Here is a 19,536-nt window from a genome sequence, read left to right as displayed (position 1 = left end):
ACAGGAATACAAGCTTGTTAGAAAAGGAAACATCTGTATATGCTGGAGCCATTTCGCAGCCTCTGTGAAATCCATTTGAAGAATTTTCAGTGAGTATAGGTGAGAAAGCCATTCAAGAGTATGCAAGGCTGAGAGTTCCACGAACTGTCTGGTAGGACAGATTGAGACAGTCAGGTATTTCAGTGAACCAAGGAAGACAGGTATAAGGTATACTAGCTAAACTGAGGTCCAAGTGATTAAAGTACAGAAATTCAAGCAAGGAAAACTCATTGCACCTCTTATGGGATGAACAGGACCATCATGCTCAATTGAAGGACGAAGATCGAGCACAACAACATGGGCAGTATGGTCGTTGCACTTGATACCTCTCCATCTACAGCAATATTTGTTGTTGGTCATCCAAAAGGACAAATGGTTTTCATTATCAGCAGGTCCTTTTTTGATACCTATCCCTGTCTATGCATTTAACATCAGGTCCGTCATTAGTCTTGCAGAATCCAGTTATAATGAATATACATAACAGCCAAGCAAACAGCTTCAAAAGCTGAAGGGATCTACAGTGCCACACAAGGTGAAAACAACCATGGTCTTTGATCACAGACCTGATCAAGATTCAGCAGCTTATAGCAACTGAATGAATTGCTCGGTTTAAACAGACATAACCAGTGACCACTGATAGCTTCCGCACCGTACTATGAGAATGGAAAGTGAAAAGGAAGCTACAAACCAATGCCAAGAAGCTAATAATGTAAGGCACATATAATTCATTTTCATGCAACTCAATTGGAAATAATCACCGCACTTGCATAGGTAACCGATCAAGGAACCTGGCTAGCAAATATTACTCTCAAAACTTAATAAAATTGTATATATATTAACCCTATGAGGCGCTTTGAGGTCTGAGTTTCTAATTCTGAACACGTTCAGTCGAAAAATAATAATTTATTTCTCCCAGTATCCAATAAATTACTGAGGCACAACAGATCATTCAGTACCATTAATTGAATTAAAAAAAAAAATTCTCATTCAGTTCTTGAAAAATTGCCGACCAAAAATACCAGTACATCTTAAGATATAACAAAATCATTCTACAACCATGTGATGGAAAAAGAAAGATAGCCACTCAAGATCCATCAAATTCTTAGCTTCAAAGTCTTGAAACATAAAAACTGAAAGCACATTCGAGAAAATCCTCCACAAAATTGTATGAAACTAACTACAGACTACTCAGTACTTGACTGGAGAAAGGATGTCTAGTTGGGTGCCAAGCTTCTCCTCTGCTACCTTCTCAGCCTTCACCCTAAGTTTGTTCAGCTGCTTCTTCCTCTCATAAACCACCTGAGCCCTTTCTTTCCTCTTCTTCTCCAGCTCCTGTGGTAAAAGATGGTAATTAGAAATGAAATTTGCATTAAAAAATTTATCATCAATCATGACATAAGATTCATCCATGAGTAAATTAGAAAACTACTAAAATAAGAGCATCTCCCAACTATACATTTTTTTGCAAATGATAATCCATCAGATAATATTCCCATAATGATGTGAACAGTAGAATGCAATTGCAAAACCAAGACCACTGGCAGGTGAATTCTACTCTAGTTTACTAGAAACAATGAAAATCATGAAAAACAATAATGAGCAAAAAATGAGAAGAAAGTACACACAGTAACGGACACATGCAATTTGCTTGCTGACCATCAACACATGGTAAAGAAAATCCAACATAGCACTGGGTAAAAAACAACCAACTCAAGGAAAACTTCATTAAAATATTCAATCAGGCTTATAGAACCATTCTATAAGTACAGCCACTCGACTTCTAAGATAACTATTTTATATAAAATGGAAAAAGAAATTAAAAAAAAAAAACAAGAAAAGTTTACCCAATAAAAGAAATAAAGCAACTACAACTCACCCTGATGGTGTCATAATGGTTCCATCCAACCTCAGATGACAGGCGACCCAACAAGCAGTACTTGTGACCCTTCTGAAGCCTCAACACCCTATTATAGAATTGGTTCAAAGTCAAACAATGAAAAACAATCAATAAATGGAAAAAAAATCAATGTGATAAATTTGTCAAAAACCCCAATAAAGTATAGACAACGAAAACTAACTTGAGAGCATCAGGGATAACCATCCTCTTCATCTTATCATACGGTGGAGGGATTCCTTCATAAGCCTTCAATCGAGCAAGTGCTGCAGCTCCTCGCTTGGTCTTATGGGGTATCATTCTGCAAAAAAAAACAAAAAAACAAAACAATCCAAAAAAATGAGAAACTATGGTCCAATTCAATATGTTGTTGAAAGAGCGTAAAGAAACCATAAAGGTAAATATACACTGAATCCTAAAATCCCCAATACAAAAACCGAACTGCAGTCCTCCCGGTAAGATACAAACTATAATTAGTTCTACTACTACAAAATTTAATCAGCAAATGGCACCAACTTCTTACTTGTTTTCTCAACTAAACAAAATAGACTATCAAGAATCATTTTTGTTAAACAGAGTCAATAAAGCACGATTATCCTATAAAAATCAATAATTTAACATAAACACATTTCAAGGAATCACAAGACAGAGAGTATAAGAGACGAACCCACGAACGGTGCGCCACAAGATCTTGGCAGGAGCACGGAAGTGGATGGGACCATGAGAGGGCTTGGTGTTCATACGCTTGCGAAGGAATCTCATATACTTCATCTTCTGACGAACAAGTCCCCCTGACAAACATATCTCTTCGCAACGAACCACCACCACTTTTTGTCCATTCAGGAGTTCCTTAGCTATGATGGAAGCCAGCCGACCTAACATGTGGTGCCGAGCATCCACCACCACCCGCTTCGCGCAGATTCCCGATCCAGACACCATTACTGCTTTCACTTCGCCTCCCTCTCAAGCCCTCTCCCTCTCTTGCCGAGCAGTTTTCCAAGCGTATGATTTATACGAGGAAAATTAGGAGGTAGGGTTTCCCTTCGAGGAGTTGCAATGCATGCAGCTTCTCCCACTCTGTGGGCAGGTTTGGGGCCAATTCTTGAGTTAATTGGCCCAACATCTAAGCAAGCAAAATCCAAAGCAATTGGACAACTAAAATTGACAGACACGGCCGCTCTGTGGACTAAACCAGGCCCAATAAATCAAGAATCAAAGTTTCTAAAAGAACAATTAAGTATTTACATCATCAATTTTGTTGTAAAAGAGAAATTAATTAATTAAATTAGCAATTGTTTATGGGAGAAATATAAAAATTCCCAAATTTCCCTAAATAGTCATTTATCATTAGGGATATCCAAACAATATTTATTTTGATTTGTCCAAAAAAAAAATCGTATTGTAAGCTTAACTTAACTGCATTTACAATATTATAATTAATCAACTTAATTTTTTATGACAACCTCCAAATCATACAATTATCATGTTTTCTCATGTTAACTTATAAATGAGACACTGTAAAAATAAATAAATAAACAAACAACACGCCAATTGTGTGGACAGGGTTTGCGTAATTTTTTAAGCGAGTACTTAAATTAGGAAATTTTAAGTCAACTTTCATTTATTTTCACACCATTTTGCTTGTTTTTGTAAATTTAAATTCCTAAAATTATTTACTAACCTAAAATAACATATAATTCCATACTTAAAGTTTTAAATACTTTTAAATATTAAAATAACAATAAAATTATGTATATTTATTTTCAATACACAAATATATATATTTTATATATATTATTACATAATTAGATAGTTTTAAATTTAAAATAAAATAATACTTAATTATATAACGATATATGTAAATATATACCCATTTATATACTTAAAATATGTATGTATAATATTACTCTTAAAATAATATAGTATTAATAGCAAATTAACATACTACACAATTAATTTATATTTCAAAAACCCAAATTCTCTCTCTTCTTGTTTTCATTATTTTTCTTTTTTATTATCTTTGTCTCAATGAGAGAAAGAGAATGAAGTTGAAAAGGACGAAATTCATCAAAATTTAGTGACACAATTTTTTAAAATTATTAGTCGATGAAAATAGTTAATTTTTTAAATTAATGAAAAAGATGAGATAAAATTTCGTAACGTGCTCTAAATCTTTAAAATTGAAAATTAGAAACCGAAAAAGTTTCGATTTTGGTCAAAATCCAAATTTGGAAGGCATGGATTGATTTTTGAAATTGATGAAAAAATGGAAGAAAATTAATTTATATACGAAGACATTTGAATCAAAATAGGAAATGATGGTTTTATTAGTCAACGTATTTTATAAAATCCTAAAAATTTACTTATTTTAATTAAATAATTACTGAGGTGGTTGATGACAGAGGCAACACACCTTTCACCAACCCCCTTGCACAGCGCACTTAAATTCAACCTCCCTCCCCTTTCGAAATTCAACTCCATTCACCAACTTCAACTCTCTTTCTAATTCTTCTTCTTTATCTCACAACCCAAATGGGTGGAGGAGAGCCAAAGGTGTTCAGTTTGGCCGAGGTCTCTCAGCACAACTCTCCCAAAGATTGCTGGCTTGTCATTGACGGCAAGGTAGATAATATATACTTCTCATTTTCATCATTATGCCCTTTGCTTTTTCCTTTCATTGTCTTCTTTCCTTGGGTTATCGTTGTTGTTAAGTGAACTGGAAAACTTTTTTACTTGAAACCGACGCACTTTTGCTGATTTGGATCTTGATAGATTGTTATTTTGAACCTTATGCTTCGGGTGTTAATTTGTTTTATGTTTCTGATCTGGGTTGCTTTTCTTTCTTTCTTTCTTCGTGATAACTGAAAATATATTAATCTGTTTCCTTGGATCTCTTAGGAAGCTTCAATTTTTTGGCGTATGTGATCTGCATGCACAAGAATGGGAGACTCAGTTGATTTCTCATTCATTTCATTCTGTTTTTTAACTGATTGTTACGCGATATTAGGGAATTTTACCGTCGTCCAAGGCCGATAGGGAGAAGAATTTACTAGAGATTTGAACCAATAATTGATTGATTCAACCTGAATGATCACGTTTTTGGTCAAAGAAAGAATTGTTGCCACGATCTTCGTGGGGGAATCCAAGGTTCAAAAGTGTGTTTTTCAAATGTTGGCAGTTGGGAACTATAAATTGTTGACAGTTCGATGAATTATTTGATTGTTATTATGGATTATGACAGAAATTACTTTTGTCATTATCCGTGTTGGTTGATGCATATGTTTTTTTTTTGCTTGCTTACTGCTGTGAGGGATTGGTATGTTTTGCAACATTATCAAGGAGCAAAGGAATAATTTTTTGCATTTTTGTAAGTTCAGTGCATAGGAAATTGCGGTCAGATTGTGTTGAGAAGTCTTAATATCTTTGTAGAGTGCTTTTATTTCATGTGTTCATTCTATGGAGAAGTCAGTGAAAATCACATATGATTTTAAAAATGTTTCTAAAGTATATTTGTAATAGTTAATGAAGATTTGGTGAAATGAAGACTTAATATCTTGATTGCAACCATTTTTGGAAATGATCTCAGTGAGTACCTGGACAATGGCCGCTGAATTTTTTCATTGTTTTGGTTTTTTTAAATTATTGTTTGTGATAATTAATATATTGCAATTCTATGGTATTACTCTTGAGGAAGGCAATCCAAGGTTCACCAGTGACTACCAATTCTTATTTAATTGGTGGTGAGAGCAATCCTGGTGTTATTAATTAAGTTGGCTGGTATCTATATGATTGTGGTCATGACCTGTATCTTTAGTGCTTGTTGTGTTCATGAGTCATGAGGGCTCTAATTTCATAAACCTTAGCAGATGTGAAAATCCATATTAAGTATATCAACTTTCAGTTATTGTATATCAGTTGTGTGAGCTCTAGTATATATTTATTATTGATCAGACTAAATTGTCTTTTGCAATCTTCTTGAATTCCATTTACTAATGTTTTGGAACAGGTATATGATGTGACAAAATTCTTGGATGACCATCCTGGTGGTGATGAAGTTTTGTTGTCTGCCACAGGTAAGCTAGAAACTTTATCATCATTTTAGCCAGTTTTTCAGTTTTGAACAAATATAGGTGATATGTCTGCAGATGTCTTTTGATGCCACAAATTTGACGTATGGTTTGCAGGAAAGGATGCAACTGATGACTTTGAGGATGTGGGTCATAGTACCAGCGCCAAAGCAATGATGGATGAGTTCTACGTAGGTCACATTGATACAGCAACCATTCCCACCAAGGTGAAGTATACTCCTCCCAAGCAGCCTCACTACAACCAAGACAAGACACCGGAGTTCGTTATAAAGCTACTTCAGTTTGTAGTTCCTCTGCTAATCCTGGGCTTGGCTTTTGGCATTCGTTTCTATACCAAATCTATTTGAAATAAATTGGATGACCAGATTTGAGAGATGTTTTACATTAAGTTTTATCAGTTACCATTGCACCCCTCATCAGTAGTTGTTTGAAACATTTGTCTCCTGAAAATGTAGGATATTTGATTTGTGAGAAACATGCTTGTTTTTGTCCCTTTTCTCTGTTTAAGATTTCTGATTGACTACTTTTTCACGTTCACCTGCAAATGAAAAAAATTATCTTGTTCTTGTTAAAGTGTGCCCACAAGTAGTAGCCTAAAAATAGACTCTCCGAACGGCAAATATTCAAAAAGTTTTATATTGTAGTTGAATTGTATGTCGTTTATATTAAAACTTTAATTTAATGTATCGTGTTTTATATATTAAGTATTGTATTGTATCGTATGATATAGTTTTAAAAAAATAAAATTATAAAAAAATATATTTGACACATCGTCATTTTAAAAAATATTACAAACACTTCTAAAAATTTAAAATTTGTTATACGTACTTCTATTGTATTATTATTATTTTTTTTAAAATATTAATTTTTATCAATAATATATATCGTATGATATATTTATTATATTTATTATATCGTATTAATAATGATATATCTTATAATATATATTATTTTTTATTTTTATTATATTATATCATATGATATGTATAGTATATTATAAGATATTAATGGGTACGGAGCTTTACCAGATCTCTCCAATGAAAGCCGAGAACTGCAGAACTTTTTTGACCCGAATTGACTACTTGCACCGCATAAAAGAGAAGATGTTACATGAATCACAGCAAACTGATACTTGTTAGAGCAGCCATTACCGCTAATTCTTGTCAACATGGTATACTAGGTTCAATTTTTATTTGTCATTTCACTGTGCTTATTTTTGTTATTGTCAAATGAGTGCTGCCATCCAATCCACCGGAGCCCGGTTTGGTTTAGACCTGTTGAAACCGTTTCATTTTCCTGCTTAAACTCATTAGAATGATGTCACTGAGCTTAACAAATCACAATTTGACTTTCCTGTCAACTTAAATAGAAGATTATACACAATTGACAATGCCCTTGTGGAGGTATCACGAAACCACATGAAAACAACATCAAATTGCATCCTTTCCTGAACGTTTTCCACAAGTTTACATCAAATTGCTTTTAAGATATTAAAACTCAGACAACAACAAATTTGTACTCCCCCAAAATTCAAAGCCCCAGTCGTGCTAACCCAAAGCATCGCAACTCATATACAACAAGGCAAATGGAAATACATGAGAATGAAGCTGTCATCAAGAGAAAAGATTCTAGGTAACCTCAATTACCTAATCTGTGCTTGCACATGTTCTCTCAATCACCTTAGAATCTGTTCTGTAAGAATGCTTTGAGGGAGAACTTGAACCCCTTGAAGAACTAAGACCGAAGAAGCTCAGCTTACCAATTTTCCTTGAGAAAGAGCTCATAAATTTACGGGAATGAGACTTTTCCATATCCCTCTTCATACAAACGTGTTCTTTCTCTAGATCATTTAACCTCATCCTTAAACGAGCTAACTCAAGTTTTAGCTCTCTGTTTTCTCGCCTCAATGATGCATAGTTGTCTCGTGGAGACATTGCTGCACTGAGTGCACCGCTGCTGATCCGCCATGACTGCTGCACTGGCTTGTGATCTTCGTCAGGATAAGAGCAGCACAAGGAATTGCGGAGCCTTAACTGCTCGAAATAGAGTACTTGAACCATAGACTGGAGTGGGAGGCGCTCATTTTGTGCGGCATGTGCACCAGCTTCTTGTGAGAGCTTTTGAAAATCTATCAGTCTGCAAAGCTTCTTCTTATCTGAATCTGACAAATTCTGATGAGCCTGGGAGACAAAAATCAATCAGTTTGCAAAGCTTCTTCTTGATTCCCCGTCAAGTACATTTGGAGAAAAAAAAAAGAATCAGTAACATACCTTCAGGTAAATATCAATGGCTCGATACAACCCATCTTGAACAGTACGAGCATGTGCTGGTAAAGTCTCTGCAATGACCATGAACTTGGCGAGCTTGAGATTTGAATCAGGGGCAATTTCGGCAAGGTAATTGTCTACCAATTTTGAAACTTTAAACAATGCAGTTTGGGATGGTGAATGAGGACTGTCAGACTCAATAACAGAGGCGTCATCCATATCATCTTCGCTATCATCTTGTTGTGCAAAATTTAGCAGTATCCTATGAACTGTATCAACATCAAACAATGTATCTCCTGCGTGCCGCAAGGATGGGATCAAAAGATCATCAAGAGCAGCAATATCCAACTGGGATGCAATCCTTCTCTCAAGATCGAGCCTACAAGCAACTGCACAATCAAGCATCACTGCACTTCGCAAAAGCCCAAAAAGGAAATTGATGGGAACAGCAAGTTTCTCTATGGGCAAAAGGCTAACAATTGTTTCAACTACATGTTGTTCATGTCCATGTGAGCCTGAAATCAAATCAACCTTTGTTTGACTTGATGGATTCCATAAGCTGTGCTTTTTGGTCAGCTCCTTCTGGGCATAGTTCATAAGAGATAAACCAATACTCTCAGGACGAACCCCGCGACACTTCATGGTTGTCATTACTCTCTGATACAAGTCAATGCGAAGAACAGAGAGATCTTCTATCCACCAGTCTCCATCACATTTGCCTTGCCTGTTCATGTGAAGCCTCCCAGAGCTGCTATACTCCAGGCGTGAGAAGCTTGAAGCAATCTGCTCTACACAAGCCTTAGAGGCTATTGCATCTATGCATCGGCTAACAATCTTTAACTCATCAGCTAGGGGAAGTAGATTCTCACATTGTTGCAGAACCTCAACACACATTTCCAGGCTCTTGCAAACAATGCTCTCAAGATATTCTTCAGCACGGGAACCAAGATTATCTTTTGAAAAATCTTCAGTCATTTCGAGATAATCAGAAACACAACAAAGCTGAGCTACATTTGCTGATGTTATTTCAAAGTTAATACCATAACAGAACTTGGCAGCCAACTCAAATGTTTCAGCACCTCCTGGTAGATTAAGAAGCTCAATCCTTGAGATATCAGAATCTCTATGTTCTGCAACTAACTTTCGGATTCGCCAACTACGAGAGACAAGAGGGAACTGCATTGAACAATTAAGAGTCTTAATTATGATTTGTCAAAACCCCAGCACCATAGAAAAATTGCTTCTTTGATAAGAAAATACAGAATAAATTAACACGAGCTTACCTTGTGTAATGCAAAGGTCCCTCCATTCACTTCTATCGTGATATCACTTGGAACATCTCGAAAAATCCTACATTAAGATATCTGTCCATCAATTACTGCTAAACGAAGTAATACTGCTACTGGAGTGAGCATTTGACATCAACTGAAAAAACTTTCCTTTTAGTATAGCTGAGTTTGCTTAGATACATGAAGAACACTTGTCAAAAGTGTTCTTGTTTTTATCAGGACAACATTTAAGAAAGCCTTGAGTTTATTCCGGAAGATAAACATAATCTCAGTGAAGTCATTTCATTAATTAATAATGAAATGATCGCCAGCATCAAATTTTAAAAGATCATTGTGAAGCAATCACTAGAACATGATCACATGAAGAAGGACACTGAATAGTTTTTAAGCCATGCAGTTTCATTAAGAAAAGTAAAATATACATGAAACTGCTTGACTCAAACAAGAACAAAAGAAACACAAACAACCCTTCAACAGAAATGACAAAAAGATCACAGGAACGGTATAACTCAACTTAAACACGAACAGTTCCTTAAAAATTAACAAACAAACAAACCATTCACTGCAATGTTGGCGCGCAGACTTGGCCAAGGAGAGCTGCTGTGGCTGAGGCTGAGGCCGCTTGTTGTCCATGAAAGGAAGAGAGAAAAATGTAGAAGTGCAAAGAGAGAGGGAAGAGAAAGAGTGAAGTAGGGAAAGAGACAAGGAACAAGATGGAGTCTTTGGAGTTGATTAACTGCTTCGAACATTTTTGTCAGACGGGATGCGTTGAAACCATAGATTAGAATTGTCCAAAGCAATGGGGCTGTATGGTGGGTCATGTTTTCCAGCTTAATTCAACTGATATTTAACTTGCATCGCATCTGCTTAAATCACTCTCTTATATTACACTACAAGTATCAATCAAAATCAATTATAATTATTACTGATTGTTTAAAAAGCAGGTAAAGAGGCGCAAAAAGAGCAAGTGTTTGATGTTGGTTACTTTCTTCTTTCTCTTTACAGAAAAAAGCCGGAACAAAAGTAGTAGTTTTTTTTGGACTTCCACAAATTTTACTCTTTGTTCCTCCCACCTCCTCTGCTCAGTGATTACGTCTTGTTTCATGTGAAAGCAGATTACACACGATTTTGATCACCATGAGGTAAACGCCAAAGTTTGTACATAAAATGATCTCAGAATCTCTACCTATATGTATAGTTTGTGTGTAATGGCCCAATTTTCTTTTCAAAAATTTTTATTCGGGTCATATTATTATCATACTAAATAAATAAAATATTAAATATAATAATTGGGTTCATACTATTATATTAAATAAATTAAAAAACTTTAATTTTAAAATATTATCCAAAAAAAAAATAAATATTCATCTATTTAGAGCCCGACTTTCGAACTACCCATGGGGGACAATGGGCCTGCACTTGTTTGATTCATTGTTATATATGGTCACTGCCACTGAATAGGACACACATAGGTAAAATTAAAGTCTGGTAAAGGGATCGGTGGAAGGTGCGGCCACTTTTTTTTTTTTTTGGCTAAATAATGTGATTAGCATTACCCAATGGGTCCATTCCATATAATTACCATAGGATATCATTTGACATCATAGACATCCACTACCACCGCTTATAGTCATAGATAGGAACAAAAATATTTTCAAAGTCAAAGTCAAGGTCATCGAGTGACAGACAATATCATGCGTTGAAGGCATGGCAGGACCCTTAAATCTTGGGTTTTCTGGTGGTATCTTATGCATGCATTTAACCATTTTTCTGCAAATTTTGAGACTTTGAAAAGTTTACGTAAAAAATTTTATTTTGATTGGTTTTGTTAACTAGGTTGGGTTGAATTAATTATACTTTAGAGAAAAGCACAGGGCCAGGCCACCTTCTGTTCATTGCACGCCTTCTATGAATATGATTGATGTAAAGCATCCCATGTCTGCCGACAACCCCAACATTCTGTTGTCCAAACTTCAAACTACTGGGCCCGAAATCTATATCTGCCAATGTACGGCGGCATCTCTCAGATTGGCCGGAGCAACATGCTTTCTTTTGTTCTTTTGAAGGTCTAAGGTTCGATCTGCTGCTTCGTATTTGCTTCATTTATTTTTTCAGTATGCCCATTTTATGGAAACTTTTGGTGTTTAGCGGATAACTCTAGATTTTTATTGAGCGTTCTGCTAGATTAGAAATAATTTTGCCTCTTATTTGTGAGATTAGTGGCTGGACTACAAATGCTTGTTGACATACTGATTTAACATAGTGGCGATGATAATAAGTTCAGTTTTACTTTGGGTAGTACAGCGTTTCCTCTCACTATGAGTATAATGTTTGCACTTCACACCTCTATTTTACGATGTTCTACCGGTGGCTTTCTGTTTGATTTCAACACTTGGATTCTATAAAAATGTATCTTAAGTCACTGCAATCTATAATTTGAAGTGATGTTCAGTGATTCCCTAATTTTTTCCAGAACTTAATGTTATTATGTGCAAATATTAGTGATTTTAAGCTTTGTAGCTTCAGCAAATGCTTTGCCTAACCAGTAATCCTTAAGTGATTATATTACTCAACTCTATCATTTTCTAACTTCAGGAACTCGCACAACTTGGATTTAAGCTATGTCCATGGCACTCGGAGGAACAACGGATACGCTTCAAGCTTGTCAAAGGCCACTTAGCTGAGTAAGTTTTATTAGTTTCCAGTTATTAGTCATTATTGTTCGAATTATTTACAACAAACTGTACACATTTTGTTTTGTTTATGTTGGCTAGCCTTGAGATAATTTTGTGAATGCTGCAAAGAATATATTTAATCATTATTAAGGTCTGCATACAGTGTGTTGTTAAGAGATGACATTACAACTAAGGGTTTCAGAGCATAGAAAAGTAGATTTGTGTGAGTATAGGACAAATGAAATGGAAAAAATAAAGAAAATATTACGTGAAAGTCTCAGGATCCTAAAGTAATCCCATTAAGGCTTGCAAATGTAATGCTTGGTGACAATTTAATCAGTTAGTTAGTTCTTAGAGAAAATTATGGACTTTTGGAATGTTCTACCAATTTGAGAGCCAAATTTGTGGGTTGTGAAAGTATTGATTTTACTATGGAATAGAAGTTATTGAATTATATCTGGCTTTTTGCTAAAGAGCCCTTTTTATAGGAATAGCTGGGTGGATGTACGAGTTTGTATATCCTCTAGAAGGCAACTGATGCAAAGTTTTGTTCAAGGACCTTAATTTCTGTTATGGACTTTGGAAAAGCCCAGTATGAGGTCCTAGATAGATCATACTGTGAGCCTAGAAAAGTATTTGCCTCAGAGTGGACAACGTTCCTATATATACTTCAAGATCGCTGGTCCCTGTGTCAAAATTTTTTGATGATCCACGTGCAGAAAAGATTGGCAGAAATATTATGAAGTATGTACTTTGGATTGTAACTTAGCAGTTCAAATCATAAGTTTATTATATGCACACCCTAAGCAAGTCCGAGTGCACTGGCAAAAAATTGTGAAGTGATTTGGAGAGCTTGTAACTCAAAACTGTAATTGCCCTTGATTTCCCTCTCTCTCTACACACACCGTCACGTAAACTGACACATTTACAACACTCAAGATGTGACTTGTGTTAATTTTCAGGTATGAGCTGCCAGCAATATGGCTAGCTAGACTCAAAAGCATGGCTGTGGAAAATGAAATAAACAACAGATGGCAGTGCATATGAAGTTTAAATGGCAGAAACAAAGCAAGCAGCTAACTTATCTCCTTACACCATGAAGTCATTATCTGCATCATAGAAATTTAGATGAAGCTGGTATTTTCTTCTATTAGTTGGAAAACATGGCAGCTTCATAAACATATCTATGTATTTCTTATGCTTAAATAACATCCAAAGCTCATTGTTGTTTACTTTTCAGGACAAAGTATCAGGCCAGTGTCCTTTGGCATTCAATGTGAACTCACACCCAACAGATCATTGTGTAGTTACTGGAGGGGATTTGACAGTTAGAAATACAGAACTTAGATTTGGATCCTGGAGGAATCTGAAAATGGCCTCTCTAAAGACAAGCTTGCTATACTGGATACAAGAAATGTCTAAATTTCTCATAAGTTGATCTTCAAGACGCTGTCAAAAACATTCTGGCAGGTGGGATCATCAATTATATTCATTTGTAAAGTAATAGTTATAGCTTGCAGCTGCAATATAATTAATAGCTCTAATTTAACCTGTGTATTAATGTACTATGATAATTATAATAACTAATTCTTGCTTTGCTATAGAATTATGTCGTTTTGAAAATGAAAGTTGTCTCCTCTATGCATATCTTTTAAGATGAGAAATAAACAAAGAAAACAAATATGAAGTTATGAATTTCAAGTACCCCCTGGAACTGGGTTTTGATTATTTGATTGTATTGGATGGCCCTGGAATTCTATGCCCGCTGGTTTGTTTGTATATTTGGGATTGATACAAATTACATACTTTGTTACCATCAGGCCTACTACGAGAATGCAGACAATATCTTAGTTTTCGGGCCCAGTCCAAAACTAAGCTATCAAAGTATCAGCATGGTCTTTTAAATCAAATCATCATTTGGAAGACATACAAAATTGACCGGGCATTTAGAATAATAAGGATAAAGAGCAGTATTAATTACAGCTGGTTCGCATTCAAGCCACAAGTAGTTTCCCAAATCCCCCCTGTAAACTGCTGAGATTGTTTTTTTACATCGTTGAACACCCTTTGCATTTTGTTCAAAACCTCAAAACAGTCCAGTATGTTCAGATAAAGTGTCCATGGCAAACACTTCAGCTAAAGAATCTTATTCTCAAGTTCAACCCTGAGCTAAGCATGGCATAGGCTGCTAAAATGAATGTGCAATATTGTTGAAGATAAGAGGATAGAAGTTAGAAGAGGCAAAAGTTACACATTTATTGATTTTCAAGTGAAATGTTTGTACTAATAGAAGAAAAAAGAACGTGTGAGAGAGTAAAAATAAAAGATTACAAGTGTTATGTCAGCAAAGAGTCATAGTGACATGTATTTTCTGGGGTAATCAGTACCAAACCTGGCACACAGTTACAGAGAGATGCAAAAATGCGCAGTTGGGTATTCCTCCAGTGTTCAACAAAGAAACGTTATCAAGGACAGAACTATGGGTATAATCAATAAAAGCTGGCAATTCAAGTTTCGTTAAAATCCAAGACTAAACTATAGTGATACTGGGTAAGTAGACAATAATATCAAAAAGATAGACTGTAAAATCAAAGAGATTAATCATTAATGAATCTTCAAATTTGATCTTAATTGTTAAATTGAAACTTTAATTCAAATTTGATTGATTTAAAATGAAAATATGTTCCAGCCCGGCTCTATTGGAGTCTGCCTGGGATGAAACAAAGTTTAGAATACAGAATAGAAGAGAGAGGACATCATCAAAATCCATGATGAAGATAGTAGCAACCTGTGATACAACTTCTGCATAACCGTACAAGGTCCCATGTGAGTATGAGCTGCAAAAATTGATTCACACGATGCCGTAAGGTCTATGCATTCATGCCCACTTGCAGTTTTTTAACAGCTTTTCACGAGAGAAATAAAAATAAATTTCTTTAAAATCTGTTGTCAGGGAGAACCTGAAGTAGGATTCTACAGGAAATTTAAGACTGCTTTCATAACCCCACCAACATCACTATTTCATACCCAAATAACCAAATAATCTGAAAGGGACCAGTGACTCATTCAAATTTCAGATAACTGATACAAGTATAAAACAAAGTAGTTAATGCTGTAAAAACGAAAATGGAAAAAATTTAACATAAAATTTTCAGATACCATTGGTGGTTAAGAAAAAGTTGAAAGTAGAGTCATGGTTAATCAGGGGATAAACCAGTGATTCAAGCTGGTTAAAAACAAAACATAGCTGGCAATCAAACCAAGCGCCCAAAAGGGAAGCTTGAATGGCAAAAAATAGAGAAGTCCAAACATGAGAAAATGAGTTCAAATTCTATCAACAACATATCAAAATTAAATTTTTAACTCACTAATTGTAAAATTAGTTATTCGATCTGAAATTTCACCTAGTTATTTGATTCAACCCCAAAAGAATAATTCAATTCAAGTAAAATTTCCTCTTTATCAAAATAAAAGAAAAAAAATGTAACCAAGCAATCCTCTGTCCTTGATGGCATTGACCACACCAACACATCAACTTGTATTTTAGCAGCATATCAAAACAACTAATAAAACAAATCAATCTAACTTAGATTACATGAAGGGAAACTTCAACATCAAAACTAGATTAGAAGTGCATGTGATATTTTTATGCCATAGACATCAGAGGCATTATGAAAAAATGCAGGGGGCAAAAAACAAAAGCAAAGACAAAAACATTAAAATTGCAACTGAATTGCATTTATTTCCAGTCAATCTTACCTAAGTATTAGACAAAAGTGAAGCTTTCAAGGGAATATGACAGGAAAGAAAATCTAGTAATTAGATATAACAATAAGAAATTACAGTGACAAGCCAATAAAACCCTAAGCTACACATCCTCCGAGACATTATTTCTTTCCCTTGAATTTTTTGTTAGTGTGTAATTCATCAGCTCTGTTATTTCAGATCCTTCAATTACACATCTTAGTCCAATCACTCTTTACATGAACATACACAGAAGATGGGATTATAAGTCACTGGCTCGTCCCAGCCACTTGCTTCAAAGGCCAGTAAGAGATACTAATTAATACTGTCGCTGGGACAAGAACTACAATTTAATGAGTTTTTCTCATGGAAAAACTTGCACCCATTCGTATCGTCCTGGGAGTGGCATATCATTCAAAGCATCAAAGTTGTACCTGCAGACGGCAAAAAAATTTTGGATCAGCAAATGATTCTTCATCCCTAATGCAGTTGAAATAACACCATTGATGGATACATGAAGTATCAAACACTATTAAATAAATATAATATAATAACTACAGCATACTTCTCCATAAATAACCTCTGTTGTTGTTGCTCAGCATAGGCAAAAAATTCCTCCAGTTCGCGGGGTGTTGGTATAATTCTCTGCGTGTCATGCTGGGCTCCATGATAAGATGGTCTAATTCGTCTAGTGGTGGAACTAGGAGTTGTGACGATATCTGGCCGCCTTATCATGCTACATGGCGTGCTTTCTCTAGTGCTCCTACATAGCAACCCCCAATTAATAAACCAATAGCAACCAAGATCAATATCCCTAACAGAGTTGAACGAAACTAAAAACTGACAAGCACTAAGTAGCTTCAATTTGGAACAGTAAAAATCTAGAAATCTGCAATCCTCCGTCACATAATGGTAGCCCCAGAAAAGAGTATCCCACACACATGTTTCAGTCTGAAGCTAGGCCCCATGAGTCCCATATGTCAATGGTAACAATGATATGGCAGAAAAGTAATGGCTACCACTGCTGCAATAAAAGCGAACCTAAGAATACAATGAATCCATACCCGGTAATCATATTAATTTTTTCCTATATACGTCCCACGTAAAGCCCAGATATAAATTAACCTTTCTACTAATCACCTAATTTATCCAACCAAAATTATAAAATGGTCTGTAAATATAAGAACCAATTTGATAATGGTCTTAAAACTACCCTCCCTAACATTATGAAACTTGATATATAGGTCATAAAAAGCCCTGATATACAAAGGACAACTCAATAAGTGCTCACACCATGTATTTAAGTAAAATGAGAGATACCAGTACGGTACAGAAACAGAAACTAAATAGAATGCATTAAATTGATCTGTCATATGTAAAAAGTCGCCAACTTTGGTGCTAGAAATTTTACAAACAAACATGCAACAGAAAAGAAAAATATCAATGCATCTCCATGATAATGAAAACACAGAAACAGATCATAAACATAAACCCCTCAAATATTGTAAGATTATTGTTCCTTTAAAATAGCGGGGAAAACATGACCAGGACATATTTGTACTAACTCATTGTAACTTCACATCCCAAAATCCACAAGAAAATGAGTTCCAAACCCAACGGGAACTAATATCGGTAAACATGAACAGAAACATAACAGAAATTATAGAAGGAATATACCTACTGTAATATTCTAGCTAAAGATTTGAATTACCAAAAGAGACAACAGAAAGAGGGAGGGAACGGGTTTGAATATTTTACAACATTTTTTTACAATAAATTAGTAATAATTCCATACAAAAAGATAGTATATATTTTCTGCTTCTGAGAAGAGAGGTACAAAAACGGCTAGTACAAGATGAAACTCAGGGACTATTTTCCTTTTAAAATGAAAGCTCTCGAGTGAAAGTTCTACTCTTTAGAATCCAACAACTCATAATAAAAGACCAAAGAAACAAAAATTTCAAACCCCGGAAAATCCATCAAACAGTATAAACATAAAGCAATGAAATACAAAAAAATTACTGGAAAGTTCAAAACCAGAAATGAAAGTTAAGTTTTTTTGTGAAAAAAAAAAAACGAGAGAGACAGAGAGAGAAGCGTTCATACCTGTCTCTGGGTTCAAGCTCCAAATTATTTTCTCCAAGAGAAGCCTCCTCGGCACCGGCTTCAAGAGCACCATTCTCCATCATTTCATTATTACCAAAAGACCCCTGCATATCCCTGTCATCGCGACCGAGTGGAACCGACCCAACCGAGCCAGAGCGAACAGAGTTCAACCTGAGGCTAGAATTGGGTTCTGAGTCACAGGTATGGTCAGGGCTAGGGTTTTGTGGTTTGCAAGTTTTGTCTTTGGGTTGAAGTTGTTTGCAGGGTGGTGGGGGTTTCTCGAGGCGTCGGTTCCTGAGCTGGAGATAGCAGAAGGAAGAAGAAGAAGAAGAAGCGTCATCTGGGTTAGGTATAACAGAGAGTTTAAGGAGACGCTTCAAGGCAAGGGTTTTAGCTCTTGTGAGGACACCAGTTGAGAGTTCCAAAACAGCAAAGTCTCCAGTGATCTTTGATTTCTTCATGTACTTTCCCATATTGTTATTTCTCAATGATTTTAGAGTCCTAGGGTTTGGTTTTCTTCACAGAGAGATTGATAGAGACAGAGACCATAAGCAAAGAAACTGTTTTTGAGTGTGCGTTCATGTAAGAAATAGAGGAGGGAAAGAGGGAGACCGAATATTTATTTTGTATGGGAAAGAGAAAAGAAAAGAAAATGACGAGAGAAACCAAAGTTAGGGTTCGGGGTACAGAGAAGAATACCTTTTATTCTCATTTTCTCCCGATATTTTCATTTCTCGTATCTCAATACCTTCTAATATATATATATATATATATATATATATATATATATATATATATATATATATATATATATTTATTTATTTATTTATTTATTTATTTTGTTTAGTTTCAGCTTGGGGTAACAATGGATGGCCCATTTAGATAATTACACAGAATTATTTTATGTAATTAGAATATGAATATTATATTTGAATAAAGAATGTCTTCATATTCTCATTCGATTGTAACATCACCCCTTAAGTTTTATAAATAGCTTACATAAAGAGAGAAAGGAGACACAAAAATACACACATTATCATGAGGTGGCAAGCATGACATGGTTAGAATTTATAAGGTTTTTTGAAGTTTGAGTAAATGATTGCAAACATGACATCTTTGTGAGCTCAGGGGTTCATTAATTTGTTGCAAGGGAATAGCACAATTGAAGAGTATGTCACCAATTTTAATGCCTTAGTGAAATATGCTTCCAATATGGCAAGTACAACTCAAAAAAGAATAAAGAAATTTATCTATAGGGTGAATCCAACGACATTGATAGATATGATGATAGGTGTAGAGTCTTCATAATCATATGATAAGACTTTGAGTAGAGTTTTGAGATTCGAGATCTTTATCAAGTAGATTATATAGGAGGATAGTCTAGTAAGGTCATTTGGTAGTATAAAGTAGAGATCTGAGTAACTAGTAGATAAA

General features: G+C 35.1%; 4 protein-coding genes and 1 long non-coding RNA gene across 6 annotated transcripts; 2 read left to right on the top strand and 3 right to left on the bottom strand.

The window, feature by feature from the left end:
* Positions 1 to 1,041: 1,041 nt before the first annotated feature.
* On the bottom strand, positions 1,042 to 3,000 carry LOC123215509 (60S ribosomal protein L13a-4). Its single transcript, XM_044635635.1, has 4 exons — positions 2,601 to 3,000; positions 2,118 to 2,234; positions 1,916 to 2,003; positions 1,042 to 1,371 (listed from the first exon to the last, which is right to left on the bottom strand). Exons 1-4 carry the CDS (start codon positions 2,870 to 2,872, stop codon positions 1,228 to 1,230), a joined length of 621 nt encoding a protein of 206 aa, XP_044491570.1. The 5' UTR covers positions 2,873 to 3,000; the 3' UTR covers positions 1,042 to 1,227.
* Positions 3,001 to 4,386: 1,386 nt separating this feature from the next.
* On the top strand, positions 4,387 to 6,513 carry LOC123215533 (cytochrome b5-like). The gene is made up of 3 exons (XM_044635679.1): positions 4,387 to 4,555; positions 5,940 to 6,006; positions 6,118 to 6,513. Exons 1-3 carry the CDS (start codon positions 4,466 to 4,468, stop codon positions 6,366 to 6,368), a joined length of 408 nt encoding a protein of 135 aa, XP_044491614.1. The 5' UTR covers positions 4,387 to 4,465; the 3' UTR covers positions 6,369 to 6,513.
* Positions 6,514 to 7,425: 912 nt separating this feature from the next.
* On the bottom strand, positions 7,426 to 10,401 carry LOC123215532 (BTB/POZ domain-containing protein At5g48800-like). The gene is made up of 4 exons (XM_044635678.1): positions 10,134 to 10,401; positions 9,572 to 9,638; positions 8,292 to 9,464; positions 7,426 to 8,201 (listed from the first exon to the last, which is right to left on the bottom strand). The coding sequence occupies exons 1-4, from the start codon at positions 10,208 to 10,210 to the stop codon at positions 7,668 to 7,670; spliced, it is 1,851 nt and encodes a 616-aa protein (XP_044491613.1). The 5' UTR covers positions 10,211 to 10,401; the 3' UTR covers positions 7,426 to 7,667.
* Positions 10,402 to 11,467: 1,066 nt separating this feature from the next.
* LOC123215530 lies at positions 11,468 to 13,853 on the top strand. The gene is made up of 4 exons (XR_006502084.1): positions 11,468 to 11,650; positions 12,173 to 12,261; positions 13,215 to 13,389; positions 13,493 to 13,853. It is a non-coding gene; the product is annotated as an uncharacterized LOC123215530 (long non-coding RNA).
* A 2,115-nt stretch (positions 13,854 to 15,968) lies between these two features.
* On the bottom strand, positions 15,969 to 18,797 carry LOC123215529 (cyclin-dependent kinase inhibitor 3-like). Of its 2 annotated transcripts, none has more exons than XM_044635677.1 (3): positions 18,103 to 18,797; positions 16,577 to 16,759; positions 15,969 to 16,430 (listed from the first exon to the last, which is right to left on the bottom strand). In XM_044635677.1, exons 1-3 carry the CDS (start codon positions 18,573 to 18,575, stop codon positions 16,361 to 16,363), a joined length of 726 nt encoding a protein of 241 aa, XP_044491612.1. In that variant the 5' UTR covers positions 18,576 to 18,797; the 3' UTR covers positions 15,969 to 16,360. The 2 variants fall into 2 exon arrangements, with proteins under 2 accessions (XP_044491612.1, XP_044491611.1); XM_044635676.1 differs by having other exon boundaries at positions 16,562 to 16,759; positions 18,103 to 18,794.
* Positions 18,798 to 19,536: the final 739 nt, after the last annotated feature.

This window comes from Mangifera indica, chromosome 5, assembly GCF_011075055.1.
Source record: "Mangifera indica cultivar Alphonso chromosome 5, CATAS_Mindica_2.1, whole genome shotgun sequence".
Classification (NCBI taxonomy): Eukaryota; Viridiplantae; Streptophyta; class Magnoliopsida; order Sapindales; family Anacardiaceae; genus Mangifera; species Mangifera indica.
This window is presented reverse-complemented; position numbering and strand designations above follow the sequence as displayed.

Bases quoted from the DNA above. Each gene is read 5' to 3' on its own strand.
- LOC123215509 (XM_044635635.1), bottom strand. From the start codon at position 2,872: ATGGTGTCTGGATCGGGAATCTGCGCGAAGCGGGTGGTGGTGGATGCT. The intron at 2,235-2,600 runs GTTCGTCTCTTA...TTTTTTTTGCAG, and splicing joins TTGTGGCGCACCGTTCGTGG to AATGATACCCCATAAGACCA. The intron at 1,372-1,915 runs GTGAGTTGTAGT...CTTTTACCACAG, and splicing joins ACCATTATGACACCATCAGG to GAGCTGGAGAAGAAGAGGAA.
- LOC123215532 (XM_044635678.1), bottom strand. From the start codon at position 10,210: ATGGACAACAAGCGGCCTCAGCCTCAGCCACAGCAGCTCTCCTTGGCC. The intron at 9,639-10,133 runs GTTTGTTTGTTT...ATCTTAATGTAG, and splicing joins CGCCAACATTGCAGTGAATG to GATTTTTCGAGATGTTCCAA. The intron at 8,202-8,291 runs GTATGTTACTGA...TTTGTCTCCCAG, and splicing joins CCATTGATATTTACCTGAAG to GCTCATCAGAATTTGTCAGA.
- LOC123215529 (XM_044635676.1), bottom strand. From the start codon at position 18,575: ATGGGAAAGTACATGAAGAAATCAAAGATCACTGGAGACTTTGCTGTT. The intron at 16,760-18,102 runs GTATGAACGCTT...GTTGCTATGTAG, and splicing joins GAGCTTGAACCCAGAGACAG to GAGCACTAGAGAAAGCACGC. The intron at 16,431-16,561 runs GTATGCTGTAGT...TGCCGTCTGCAG, and splicing joins CAGAGGTTATTTATGGAGAA to GTACAACTTTGATGCTTTGA.
- LOC123215533 (XM_044635679.1), top strand. From the start codon at position 4,466: ATGGGTGGAGGAGAGCCAAAGGTGTTCAGTTTGGCCGAGGTCTCTCAG. The intron at 4,556-5,939 runs GTAGATAATATA...GTTTTGGAACAG, and splicing joins GGCTTGTCATTGACGGCAAG to GTATATGATGTGACAAAATT. The intron at 6,007-6,117 runs GTAAGCTAGAAA...TATGGTTTGCAG, and splicing joins AGTTTTGTTGTCTGCCACAG to GAAAGGATGCAACTGATGAC.